The sequence below is a fragment of the Arachis ipaensis genome, chromosome B2 (assembly GCF_059453495.1).
Source record: "Arachis ipaensis isolate K30076 ecotype BB chromosome B2, ASM5945349v1, whole genome shotgun sequence".
Lineage (NCBI taxonomy): Eukaryota > Viridiplantae > Streptophyta > Magnoliopsida > Fabales > Fabaceae > Arachis > Arachis ipaensis.
The window spans coordinates 5267120-5281246 of NC_142437.1; the positions used below are offsets into that span (position 1 = coordinate 5267120).

The window sequence follows — 14127 nt, forward strand, 5'->3', positions numbered from 1 at the left end:
TGTAACACCGAAAGGCTGCCATCCCCCAACCCATTAAAAATAAAAAAGGGGGGAGCCGCAACGACTACTGTGAGTACCATAAAATATATGGTCACTCCACAAATGACTGTTACGACCTTAAAAATGTGATAGAAAAGCTGGCGAGGGAAGGCCGGCTTGACAGATATCTCATAGAAAGGTCGGACAGTCATGGGAAGAGAAAGCGAGATGATATGGATAGAAGAGACCCACCACCGCAGACTCCGGAGAGACATATCCATATGATCTCAGGGGGGTTCGCGGGAGGAGGACTCACCAAATCCTCTCGCAAAAGACACCTTAAGAGAGTCTACCAAGTCGGAGGAGAGTCATCCGACCTCCCAACCATTTCATTCACAAAAGAAGATGGGCAAGGAATAATCCCTGGACACGATGATCCAGTGGTAATAACTATGATCCTAGCAAATGCTCATCTCCACAGAACCCTAGTAGACCAAGGAAGCTCAGCGGACATTCTTTTTAAGCCCGCTTTCGACAAACTAGGGTTGGACGAAAAAGAATTAAGAGCCTACCTCGACACCTTATACGGACTAGGCGACACGCCAATAAAGCCACTAGGATTTTTGCCCCTCCACACCACTTTTGGAAAAAGGGGAAAAATCCAAAACTCTGAGCATAGACTTCATAGTCATCGATGTAGGGTCAGCATATAATGCTTTAATTGGCAGAGCTACCCTTAATCGACTCGGAGCGGTGGTATCCACTCCTCACCTTTGTATGAAATTCCCGACCCTAGCGGGGATAGCAACGGTAAGGGGAGATCAGAAATTGGCAAGGAAGTGCTACAATGAAAGCCTAAACCTGAGAGGAAAAGGCAGAGAAGTTCACACGGTAGAGCTCGGAGGCACAAGGGCCAAAGAGGAGCTGCGTCCACAACCGGGAGGAAAAACCGAGGAGATACAGGTCGGCGAAGAGGAGGGAAAAAATACCCACATAGGGGCCAACCTAGGGGAAACCCTAAAACAAGGGTTGACTAAGCTCCTAAGAGATAATTCCGATCTCTTCGCCTGGAAGGCCTCCGACATGCCTGAAATAGACCCCGAGCTCATGTCCCATAAGCTCTCGGTTTATCCGGGGTCTCGACCTGTACAACAAAGAAGACGCAAGCTCGGCCCAGAACGAGCCCTAATAGTAGAAGAGCAAGTACAAGCGCTCCTAGAAGCTGGCTTCATCAGAGAAGTCAAGTACCCAACATGGCTAGCCAATGTAGTGCTAGTCAAAAAACAAAATGGTAAATGGAGAATGTGTGTCGACTATACCGACTTGAATAAGGCCTGTCCCAAGGACCCTTACCCACTGCCAAGTATTGACACCCTGGTAGACTCCAGCTCGGGGTATCAATACTTGTCATTCATGGACGCTTACTCGGGGTATAACCAAATCCCGATGTATGAGCCAGATCAGGAGAAAACATCATTCATCACGCCCAGAGCTAATTTTTGCTACGTGGTCATGCCGTTTGGATTAAAGAATGCAGGGGCCACATACCAGAGGCTGATGAATAAGGTGTTTGCCTTTCACCTTGGAAGCCTAATGGAAGTATACGTCGACGACATGCTGGTAAAAACCAAAGAAGAAGTCAATCTCTTGGCAGACTTCTCACAAGTCTTCGACACCATAAGGTTACACGGGATGAGACTAAATCCCTCAAAGTGTGCCTTCGCAGTAGAGGCAGGAAAATTCCTAGGGTTTATGCTAACACAAAGAGGGATTGAAGCTAATCCCGACAAGTGTAGAGCTATCCTAGAGATGAAAAGCCCGACCTGTTTAAGAGAGGTCCAGCAACTGAACGGCCGACTTGCAGCCCTCTCCAGATTCTTGGCAGGATCAGCACTAAAATCCCTTCCACTGTTCTCCTTATTGAGAAAGGGATGTCAATTCGAATGGACTCCGGAATGCGAGGAGGCGTTCCAAGAGTTCAAAAGATTCTTGAGCCAACCTCCTATTCTGACCCGACCCATAGCTGGGGAAGACCTCGTCCTATCCTTATCTGTAGCAGACAAGGCCGTCTCGTCGGCCCTGATAAGAGAAGACGAGGTCGGACAGCACCCAGTATATTTCATCAGTAAAGTTTTACAAAGCCCTGAGCTAAGGTACCACAAACTAGAGAAGTTTGCCTACTCCTTAGTAGTAGCCTCACGAAGGCTACGGCCTTACTTTCAAGCTCACACAATAAGAGTTCGCACGAACCAACCCATGAAGCAAATCCTCCAAAAGACGGATGTTGCAGGGAGAATGGTTCAGTGGGCAATAGAACTCTCCGAGTTTGACTTGAAGTATGAAACTCGGACGGCGATCAAAGCCCAGTGCCTCACCGACTTCATTGCGGAATACGCGGGAGACCAAGAGGAAAAACCAACTACATGGGAACTTTATGTAGATGGATCCTCAAACAAAACAGGAAGCGGTGTAGGCATAATATTGGTGGACGAAAGAGGGACCCAAATAGAGGTTTCCCTCAAATTTGAATTCTCAGCTTCAAATAATTAGGCGGAGTATGAAGCCTTGATTGCTGGATTGAAGCTGGCGGAAGAAGTCGGTGCTACAAAAGTGATGATATACAGCGATTCGCAAGTAATAACCTCCCAGATAAGTGGAGAGTATCAGGCAAAGGACCCAAATATGAAAAGATACTTGGAAAAAACTCTGGAACATCTTGGGCGCTTTGCAGAAACCGAGGTCAAACACATAACTCGGGATCTAAATAGCAGAGCAAACGCCCTATCCAAGTTGGCAAGTACCAAGCCAGGAGGGAATAACAGAAGCCTGATCCAAGAAACTCTCCAAAAACCCTCCGTGGTAAAAGTAGAAGACAAACAAGAGGTCCTTGAGATAGTCGGATTAAGCCTTGGTTGGATGAACCCCTTGATCGAATACATGAAATTCGACATCCTCCCCAAGGAGGAGAAAGAGGCTAAGAAGATCCGAAGGGAAGCACAACATTACACTTTGGTGAGAAATATCCTCTATAGAAGGGGGATATCAACACCATTAGTAAAATGTGTACCGACTTCAAAAACCATCGAAGTGTTGGAAGAAGTCCACAGTGGGATTTGCGGAAATCATCTCGGAGCAAAGTCACTAGCCAGGAAAGTGATCCGAGCTGGATTCTACTGGCCGACCTTGCAGAAAGATGCCACAGAATTTGTGAAAAAGTGCCAACCATGCCAGATGCATGCAAATTTCCATGTAGCTCCCCCGGAGGAGCTCATCAGTATTACTTCTCCATGGCCTTTTGCAAAATGGGGAATGGATTTGCTAGGACCCTTTCCCCAAGCGCCAGGACAAGTCAGATACCTGATTGTGGGAATAGATTATTTCACAAAGTGGATAGAGGCAGAACCATTGGCCACCATCACCGCACAAAGAAGTCGGAGGTTCCTCTACAAAAATATCATCACAAGGTATGGGATACCTCATTCCATTACTACAGATAATGGAACCCAATTCACCGACTCTACCTTTAGAAGTCTAGTAGCCAGTATGAAGATCAAACACCAGTTCACCTCGGTGGAACACCCGCAAGCCAATGGGCAAGCCGAGGCAGCCAACAAAGTCATACTGACAGGGCTAAAGAAAAGATTACAAGATGCAAAAGGAGCCTGGGCCGAAGAGCTCCCACAAGTGCTATGGGCTTACAGGACAACCCCCCAATCTGCCACTGGAGAAACACCCTTCCGACTAGTCTATGGCGTAGAAGCCATGACCCCAATAGAAGTCAACGAACAAAGCCCAAGAGTGATTCTCCATGACGAGATCGGAAATATACAGGGGCACAAAGAGGAGCTCGACTTGCTTCCCGAGATCCGAGAAGAAGCCCAGATAAGAGAAGCAGCGTTGAAACAAAGGATGACTACAAGATACAACAAAAAAGTCATTCGAAGAGCATTCACCCCAAGTGACTTAGTCTTGATCAGAAACGACATTGGAGTCAACAAATCAGGAGAAGGAAAGCTCGCTGCAAACTGGAAAGGACCATACAAAATCAATGAGGTCTTAGGAAAGGGCTATTATAAAGTAACCGACTTGGACGGCACCGAGTTACCAAGGTCGTGGCATGCTTGTAATATGAAAAGGTACTATAGCTAAAAGCGAACTCTACTCCCCGATGTACTCTTTTCCCAACTTCATGATTTTTTCCCAAAACCAAAGGGTTTTTTCTGGAGAAGGGTTTTTAACGAGGCATCATAGTAGAGACTAAGGGAAATAGATTGTCAAAAACCCTTAGTAGTAATAAGGTACCTCCCCAATTAATAAAAGATCTTTTTTCATATATATCTCTTGCAAATTCCTTTTTTGTATTTTCTTTCGACGAAACGCGCCGACTTAAGCTCGACAAAACGTGAAAATCCCATGAACCGACCTAGATGGTCGTCAGGATAAAACGACGAGGTACAAGTCGATGTAAAGAGGTTACATAAGGTGATCATGATAAACACGGAAACATCCCGACTCATAAAGTTGGAATGGAAAACCGAGTAAAGCAAAAATGAATCACGAAAGTAGCCTAAGTCATAAAAACTCAATAAAACGAAATTGAGTACTTGGAATAACCAAAAAGAGATAGGAAAAAACCTAAGAAAAGATTAAAAGGCTGCCCTAAAGATCCTTAAAATAAAAAGGTTCAGAAAGGCAGACAAAGCCAAAGAAAAGGTTTTTCCAGAAAAGATCAAAGGGAAGTTCGAAATCAGAGAAGCATGCACTCATAAGGTAACTTAGACCCTTAGTCAAAAAAAGGTATTTTCCGAAACTCAAAACCCTTATCCAAAAAAGGGTACTTATAAATATTTTGTTTACGGCCTTAAAAGGCCAAAAGAAATTGTTCAATCACCACCAACACAAACAAAGAAAGAGTTTAAAAAAGGGGAGACCCACAGGCCGGGCCCCCATATAGCCAACAAAATTATTTTTTAGGAAGGAGAGTAGACGGATCACCATCACCAGAGCCAGGAGGAACACCACCAGGGCCGGGAAGAGAGCCATCCATAGGAAATGAAGAGGAAGTCGGAGGAACTGTGGAGGAACTCGGGGCATCCTTAGGGCGAGGAGGAGACTCTATAATCCTTTGCCCCCGAGTCTTCAAATCTGACTCGGAAATAATCTCGGGGACAGGGGGATCCACAATGGCACCATCGATGACAACCTTATCAGGATCTAAAGGGGAGAGGTCCAAGTCAGGAGCAATGACTCCGACCTGCTCCTTAAAGATCATCCAAGCCTCCTCAGCGCCATCAGCAATAGAGTCCTCCAACTCGGCGTATGCCTTCCGAGAATTCAGCAGATCATTTTTCACAGACACAAGATCATTAAACAAACTTTGATAGCTATCCTGTGCTGTCTTCCTCAAACCGACCTCCATGTTGCATTGGGCTTGCAACTTCCTCTCCCTCTCCAGGAGGTTATCTCTCTCCTCCCTCAGCTTGGCGACTTCCTCCTTCAACTTCCCCTCATGCTCCTGATATATGAGAAGCCTTCCTTCCAGCTCTTCGACCCTCGAGGTCATCCCTAAAGAGCTGAGAGGAGCCTTCTCGAAAATATCTAAGAGTTTGCCACAAACCCCCGCCGCCTTAAGGCTCTCCTCAACCAGAGTGGTAAGGTGGCACCGAACAGAAACATCATCCATGCTTATACGAACATTGGGATAGATGTTCTTTCGGACGAATGCAAGAGCATCCGCCTTCACCTCACCAGAAGAGCCAGACTCTAAGGTCTTGCGCTTCTTATTCTCTGGCTCAGGAGAAGGTCGAGCAGAGGGGGGCGGCTGAGAGAAAGTTGAAGAAGAAATTACAATGGGCTGAGAGGGAGTCCCAACATTCCGAGGAGGAGGAGGAGGAGAGATAACCGCCCTGGCGCCACCAGTCCTGGCACGAGATCTTGCTTTAGCCTCCTGGACCCTTTGGTAAGACTCCTGAGCATTTGCCTTTGCCATCTCTGAAAGGACAATAACAGATAGATCAAACAAGTCGGAAATCTAACAAACAAATAAAAGCTACCTAGCTGTGCCTGGACAAAGGTCGGAGACCCCTGGAGAAACTTTTTACTTTCCAAGTATGGGGCCCTCCCCCACACTTCTCGGAGGAACCCCACAATGGCTGCCTCTACCTCATCCAGGTCATCCAGACCATATTTCTCGCAGGGGGAGGCCTCCAGCCAGTATAAAGGAAATTGGGGAGAAGAATTATCATCCAGAAAAAAGGGATGGTGACCCTCTACGGCTTGAACTTTGAAAAAATAATTTTTAAAGTCATGGAAGGATTCATCAAAAAGGGTAAAAACTCTCCGACCCTGTATGGCTCGGAAAGACACTCATTGTTGCTTATTGTTTAGCCCACTGAAGGGTTTGGTCATGTGGAAGAGATAGAAAAAAATCTTCAAAGAAGTCGGAAACTCCAAAGCCTGGCTAATAAATTGGTAAATTTTCAAAAAACCCCAAGAATTGGGGTGAAGTTGGGTAGGGGCAACTCGGCAGTGATGCAAAACAGATATCTCAAAGTTTGAAAAAGGAAGGAAAATACTCAAACGGGTGATCATGCACTCATACATAAAGAAAAAATGAGGGGCCGCCTCATTGACTCTCCCAAAGCAAACCCGGTCTTCAGGACCCGGGACTACCAATTCGTACTTCGGCTCGTCATCCTCAGAAGTACAAATTCTGTTGTGAGTGCGAAAGTTGGTGATAAACTCAGTATCGACCGAGGGTTCCTCCCCTAGGACCGTGACATCAACCCATTGAGAAAGGATATCTACGGAAGCCATTTCTTTTTTTTAAAAAGGTAGCAAAAACCTACAAGGGAAAAAGAAAAGGGAAAATAAAAAACACGGTCTCTAAAGGAGGAAGTACGGAACTGAAGTCTACAAACCAACCTATCTACAAAATGAAGGCACGCAAATAAAAAAGCATGTTACAAAAAGAACTAACCTTTATCCGAAAATGAGGGTTGGAGAAAACGAAAGCCTTCGAAAATGCAAAAATGCAGCACGAACGAATGAAGGAGAAATTTGAAAAATCGCAGAAACGAAACAATGAAAGAGAGGGAAAGTATTTATAAGTACGTTAGGGGCACAATGGTAAAAACGGAGCAGTCATTAATGAAAATGCACCGTTACCAAGACCATCAATCCCTACGCACATCCCTAACGGATACGACGCTTGATTAGACGTAACTGTCAGAACCAAAAGGTCACAAAAGTCACGTCGGTTTCGAAACATCACGTCGATCACAACCCCGAGTAGTATACTCGAACCCAAATCCTAAAGAGAAATTGGGCTCGAGTAGGGGCACTGTTCATATCCTGGCCCAACGATTAAGGCCCAGGGTCCAAGTAAAAAGGCCCAACCTAAAGGGTTGACCTCACCTTTCACCAGATCAGCCACTACAAAGTCGGTACTCGTCTCGACTTGCTCTAAGGAAGTCGGGAACGAGGGTTAGCTGGCAGATAAGCACTCATTTGAATGAGTAACTGCCCCTAGAATCTCTCTAACCACTTCCACGAGCCATATCTTAACTTCCCTAAGATAAAGGGACGGTTAACACCCTAGAAAAGTGGCACTACTCCAACGGTGGTTATTGGATCACCACTATAAATACACTGACACCCTTCAGGTATCTCTAAGTTCCAATACTCTCTAGATCTGCTAACACCCTTGCTGACTTAGGCATCGGAGTGTCTTTGCAGGTACCACCCCCCATTCTTTCACGCGTACAGGTCGGACGGAGTGCACCGAGTTGCAGACCCACCTGAAAGCCTCCTCCTTCGTACGTCTGGGCCAACCAATACCGTCCAGCCCATTAATCTCCGGTTACCCACCGTAACACTAAGGATTAAAATAATACTTTATCCGATATATAATTGATTACTTAATTAGTAGTCTAAGGAGCTCAACATTTGCAATGTTTCCAGTTTTCCACCAACGTTCTAATCTAAATATAGTATTCATTTTTCTTTTAAGATATAGAGTAAAGTATCGCTTTTTGTTCTCAACGTTTAGAGTAAGTCCTAAAATTGTTCTTAACGTTTCAATCGTCCTATTTAAGTACCTAACGTTTCAAAATTGACTCAATGTTGTCCTACCGTTAGGGATCCGTTAACAGGATTGACGGCGGGACAAAATTGAGACGCTTTTGAAACGTTAGGAACTTAAATAAGACGAAAATGTTAGGGACAAAAACGATACATAAAAAATAAATTTTAATTTAATTTTATCTTTCAATAATATTATTTTTTTACTGTACATAGTATACAATTATTTTTTTTATTACATCTAAATAAATTACACTTAACCACATTATTTTATATTTTATTGTATATATATTATTTTTTTCTTTTCTACAAGTTTATATACTAGTCATTCTACAAACACTTCATGATAACTAAAAATATTTAAGAGTAAAATTATAAAAAAATTAATTTATTTAAAATAAAGTAATATGATTAAGTGTAATTTACTTAGATGTGATTAAAAAATAATTGAATACTATGTATAGTAAAAAATTGATATTATTGAAGGATAAAATTAAAATTTATTTCTATGTATCATTTTTATCCCCAACGTTTTCATCCTATTTAAGTCCCTAACGTTTCAAAATCGTCTCAATTTTGTCTCGCCGTCAATTCTGTTAACGGATCCCTAATGGCAGGATAACATTGAGTCAGTTTTGAAACATTAGGAACTTAAATAAGATGATTAAAACGTTAGAGACAATTTTGGGACTTACCCTAAACATTAGGGATAAAACGATACTCTACTCTAATATATATAAATAGAGATGTGAATCAAGGAACATCATCTATAACACATTGCCATATCTCCTAGTTTATGCCTTAGTTATGTTTTAAAATTGAAGAAATTAACCTAAACCCTTCTGAGGTTAAGCTGAGCAAACTATGGGAAAAAAAATAATGAAGAGAATGATTTTTTTTAATGTGGATGATTTAAATATTCTTTTTCATTCTCTATGTGCAAATAAAGACTTTTTTATATTATAGAATTGACCTTGTATTATATATCAGTAAGTTTTTTTTTCTTAAATAAAATATGCATTATTGACATTGTGTTCAATAAAGATAAGACAAAAAAAAAATTGAATTATTTTTTGGTTTAATTACTCTACAAATCCCTATAATTTCACCGAATTTTCAATTAGGTCCCTATACTTTTTTTCTTTTCAATTGGGTCCCTGTACCTTAATTTTTTTTCAATTAAGTCCCTGCCGTCAGTGTAACGTTTGAGATAACAGAATATTCTTGATAAAAAAAAGAATATTCTTGCCAATTAGCTGTAGAGACTTGGTGAACTAATCCGAATTTTTTCCTAATACCCAAAGAACCCCTCGCATTTCGTTCCTAAGAAAAAAAGAAACCGTAAGTTTCTCTCGTCTCCTGCCTCCGTCGACGGCATGTGTGTCTGCCATCGACTGCAACGGACAGTTGCTGGTGTGCTCTCCGTCGCCTTCTCTCTGCGCTGGGCCCATTTGCGTTGTTGTTGTCAGAAATCTTCTCCACGGTTTGTCCGGCCAAGGCATCTTCGTTCCCTCGCGGTGAAGGCCCTCGCCTGGAGTCACCGTGCCGCACCTTGCCGAGCCTCCGATCAGCCTCTGCTCCATCTCCCTGCAGTCAAAGTTTCTGCAAGTGACAAAGAACAAAGCCTCCTTTTTTCAGTATTAAAAGTTGATGTTTATGTTATTTTTTTTTTCAAAAAAAATATGGCATTGTTTGACTGTTGTTGCTGTGATGGTGGTGCTTTAAATGGATTCTGCTTCTATTTTTATTAAATGGATTTTGCTTTCAATGGGAGATTTGTGAAAGTGTGATGTATGCTGATGGTTTCAAATTATGAAAATTTGAACCTTTTTTTCAAATTATGTGATTGAATGGAGCTACTATGGCATTGGATGATGAATTTTGTTTATTCTTGAATGTTGATTATTGTGGCTGTGATGATGTTGCTTTAAATGGATTATATTTCTGTTTTTAATACCTGTAGTGATGGAGGACTCGGATTTTACCATAGACATACACCATGGTGGCAAGTTTAATAGCTGCAGATTTTGGGGGTTATGTGGAATGCCCTATCCGCATGCTTGTTGTGCTATATTCGAGAAAGGGGACAATCCAAAAGATTATTGCAGCAACTTCTATAGCCCAGCAGCCTATGTTGCAACTTATGGTAACTTAGTTTCTCCAATCAATGGAGAAAATATGTGGCCGAAAGTTGAGTGTAACACCATCATACCTCCCATCTTTAGGGTGAAGCCAGGAAGACCACGGATGGTGAGGATTAGAGAACCTGATGAGAACCGTTCTCAGACAAAGCTTAGGAGGACGGGTTCATCTGTTACATGTAGCAACTGCAGCCAATATGGACATAATAGAAGGCATTGTCCCAATCTAATAGTGTCAGGTATCATGCAAATCTGAATCTACAAACTGTTGTTTTACTGTTTTAAATTCAAAATTATAGGGTATTTGAGGTGTTTAGTGGATTAGGTTGTGATAGTATAACGTATGGTGTGTGAAAATATATTATGCTGTGTTGTAAATTGTTGTTTTATCAATGTAGATTGCAAACAGATTATGCTGCCTTATAAATAGACTATAAGATGATTATAAATTGATTATGTTGTGTTATAAATAAATTGTAAATGGATTATAAATTGATTGAAAAAAGAGTTGAATATTCATGTTGCAATCTGGTGTTTACCTGATTTCAGAACCTGGTGTTATTGCTGTCGCCAACGGAAAAGATCCGGCTGCTGCTGCTGATCCTGCAGCTGCTATTGACACTAATCCTACTGCCGACAACAGATCCGGTGTGAATATCCGCATATTTGAGAGAATAAGGCAAACAGGGGTAGGCAGGGGAAGAGGAAGGGGCAGGGGAAGGGGTAGAGCTGCATCTTCACAACCACTCCCCACCACACCTACATCTTCACAACAGCTACCCACCACACCTTCTGTTGCTACCTCCACTCAACCACCTCCTATACTTGCAACTTTAGCTTCTCAGGCTCCAACCACATCCACCAGTGCAGTGGCTCCAACCACAACCACCTCACAACAAGCCTTACTTCTTGAAGGGCCAGCCTCCCAGCCTCCCAGCCTCTCCTAGCTGTGGCAAGTGCAAAATCTCACCAAGCACCTAGAGCATCTTCTCAACCTTTACCAAAGACAAAGGTGTTTAGTGTGCGAAGAAGTGGGCGGCTGAAGTTAGGAGTGAGGAAGCAAAAATGGGCACTTAGTCTATATATAGACCTAAGTGATGATTGAAGTCTCTTTAAATTTATAGTTAGGGTTGTTGGGGTTGCTATTAAATAGTATATCTTGTGATGAATTGTGTCTCTGTGACCATTGTTTATTATGTGGATAGGACCACTATTTTGATATTTTGTAATCAGGTTGGACCACTTTTAATTGTTGCACTTCTTAAACCTTTATTTTGGATTAGGTATGTGGCATATTATATGACTACTTATGTTATGATATTTTGTGTAAGTATGGTTTACAGGAACATTTACTTAATGAAAATATATGTAGCATATTTTCTGGCCACTTCTTGCTGCAAGTTGTTGTCAATTGTGAAAATTTAAATATTCACATTGATAAAGTTGCTTCCCAACTATCATTTGTTATACACATAAAATACATCAAAGTGCAAAATTGATTCAAACTAAACATAATTAACTTTAATTGGATTGAAGCCATAGAATCTCTTACATTACAATTTCATAGCACAAATAACTCAAAACTCTTGCAAAACCACATTCCAATTAATAAGACTAGCAAAAACTTAAATAGCATATATTGCATTTTACATTGAATTTTCATATTGTCATCCAACCTCCCAACTTGTTCTTGGAGAATATTCAACTCATCACATAATCTACCCACACAAGCATCTATTTCTCTGGTTTCAACAATTAATCTCTCCATCTCCACGTTTAGCCTCTCTATCTTTCTTTCTTGTGCATCCAATTTCCACATTTCAGCTTCCAACTTAGCAGAATTTTGTGTTCCAACAACTCCAACAACAGCAGCAGACACGTTACTTCTTGCACAAACTTCATCAATCCACTCAAAAAATTTGCATCTTCTGTTAGGGTAAGAAATAAATCTTCTATTAGGATTCTTTGTTATTCCTGAAATTTGAAGACCCAGAGTATCACCACAAAAACAGTAAACCCGCCTTTCATTTTTCTTTGGCCACCCATTCTTTGCACCGTCATCAACCTCAATCCAATCAAAATCATCAATCCACTAAAAAAATTGCATTTTGGTATCTTCCTACAAGTAACATACCTCCTACCATGGTCAGAAACGGCTGAGGAACGGCGGACAGTTACTGCCTCTCCACAGAAACACAGGTGTCTTCTTTCCTTCGGGTTCGAGTTCCTAGAAACACAGCTTTCCGAAGAGAGAATGAATGAGGTTCCTTGACTATTAGCCATAAATTTGGAGAATATGAAAACTGAAAATAGAAAAGGGAGAAGAAGAGAAACCTCAGATACTTCAACGAGAATGTTTATAGGAAGAAGACAGGGGTAAATAAGTGATTCCACAGCTCACTAACGTTTTTTTGAACGTCAAACGTTAACAGGGACTTAATTGAAAAAAAAAATTAAGATACAAGGACCCAATTGAAAAGAAAAAAAGTTTAGGGACCTAATTAAAAATTCGGTGAAACTATAGGACCTGCAGAGTAATTAAACCTTATTTTTTTATATTTTCATTATCTTTGATATTTTAATAAACTGAAAATTGGGTAAATTTTATTTAAATTTTTTTCCCTTTCAAATAAATTGGTATTCCTCATTATTTTCTCTGTATTTCTATCTTAAGATAGTTATATCAAACATGACCTTAATTAAGTACGTCAAATTAAAATGTATCAAAATGTGAAAGTTACCATTAACATTAGTAGAAGAATTTTCTATAATTAAACAAATAAAATCAATAATTTGAGAGTCTCTGTTGAATCTGCCTCCCATGTTCTCCATGCCATTATATAATTAATCATATATACATATATACATTGAATTAGCTTGTAGTGAATATTCCTTCTCTGAAATTTTCTTTGAATCTTTGATAAACAAGCCAAGCATGTCCTGTTGGCTGTCACTGATACCATTACATTGAAACTTGAGAAAATGTCTCCAAATTATAAGACATACATTGATAAGGACTAAGGAGTATAATGAATTAAATTTCTTACTAGTAATAATAATCATGATTATGTGTATTACTTTATGTTAGACTTTGACATTTAAAAATACAGTAGTACATTTTATAATTTGTAATTATTAATTAATTATTATTAATATTTTTAATAATATAAAATTATACAATTTTTTAATAATTAAATATTGGTTAAATTTTAATAAAAGTATCCGTCTGAAATTTTTTGTTAAAAAGACTTCAATTGACCGCCTTTGTTTCATTTTTCCTCCTCATGTTTTTGCTTCCAATTAAGTACCAAATTGCAATATCAAATACATCCTAGCCACTCATTTCTTATCTTTCTTAAAGATATAATTATTATATAAATAAAAGCTTAATCATAATGACAATTCTGTTTTGGTTTGAGAATTATCTTTCCATGGACACTGCACTAAAATTACTAAATTAGTTAACGGATCAAATCAAAAGTATTATCCTCACATTTAGAGGTTGTTTGTGTAAGTTTATAAAAAAAAACATCTTTTTTTTTAATTATTTTTTTAAAAGATCTTATAAAAAAGTAAAAATAAAAGTAATTTTATATTTGAATATCTTATATAAAAAAAAAATTTATCTATCAATTATATTTGGGTATAATAATATAAAATATTTTTTTGTTTATTTATTATATAAAAAACATTTTTTTAATAAAAAAAATATTTTAAAAAAAGATGTAAATTATAACTTCTTAAAAAAGATATTTTTATTTTTTTTGTTTTTTACTTTTATTATTAAAAATTTGCCAAACATGCTAAAAAATAAAAAATATCTTTTTTCATTGAAAAAATATCATTTTTTTTATCAAAATAATGGCGCCCAAACAAGTACTTAAAGTTATGAAAAAATTACATAACATTATTAATCATATTTAAA

At 39.7% G+C, this 14127-nt stretch overlaps 1 protein-coding gene and 1 pseudogene across 1 annotated transcript; one reads left to right on the forward strand and one right to left on the reverse strand.

The window, feature by feature from the left end:
• Positions 1-5075: 5075 nt before the first annotated feature.
• On the reverse strand, positions 5076-5968 carry LOC148572888 (uncharacterized; annotated as a pseudogene).
• A 4340-nt stretch (positions 5969-10308) lies between these two features.
• On the forward strand, positions 10309-11149 carry LOC148572889 (uncharacterized). Its single transcript, XM_088505566.1, has 2 exons — positions 10309-10441; positions 10752-11149. The coding sequence occupies exons 1-2, from the start codon at positions 10309-10311 to the stop codon at positions 11147-11149; spliced, it is 531 nt and encodes a 176-aa protein (XP_088361692.1).
• Positions 11150-14127: the final 2978 nt, after the last annotated feature.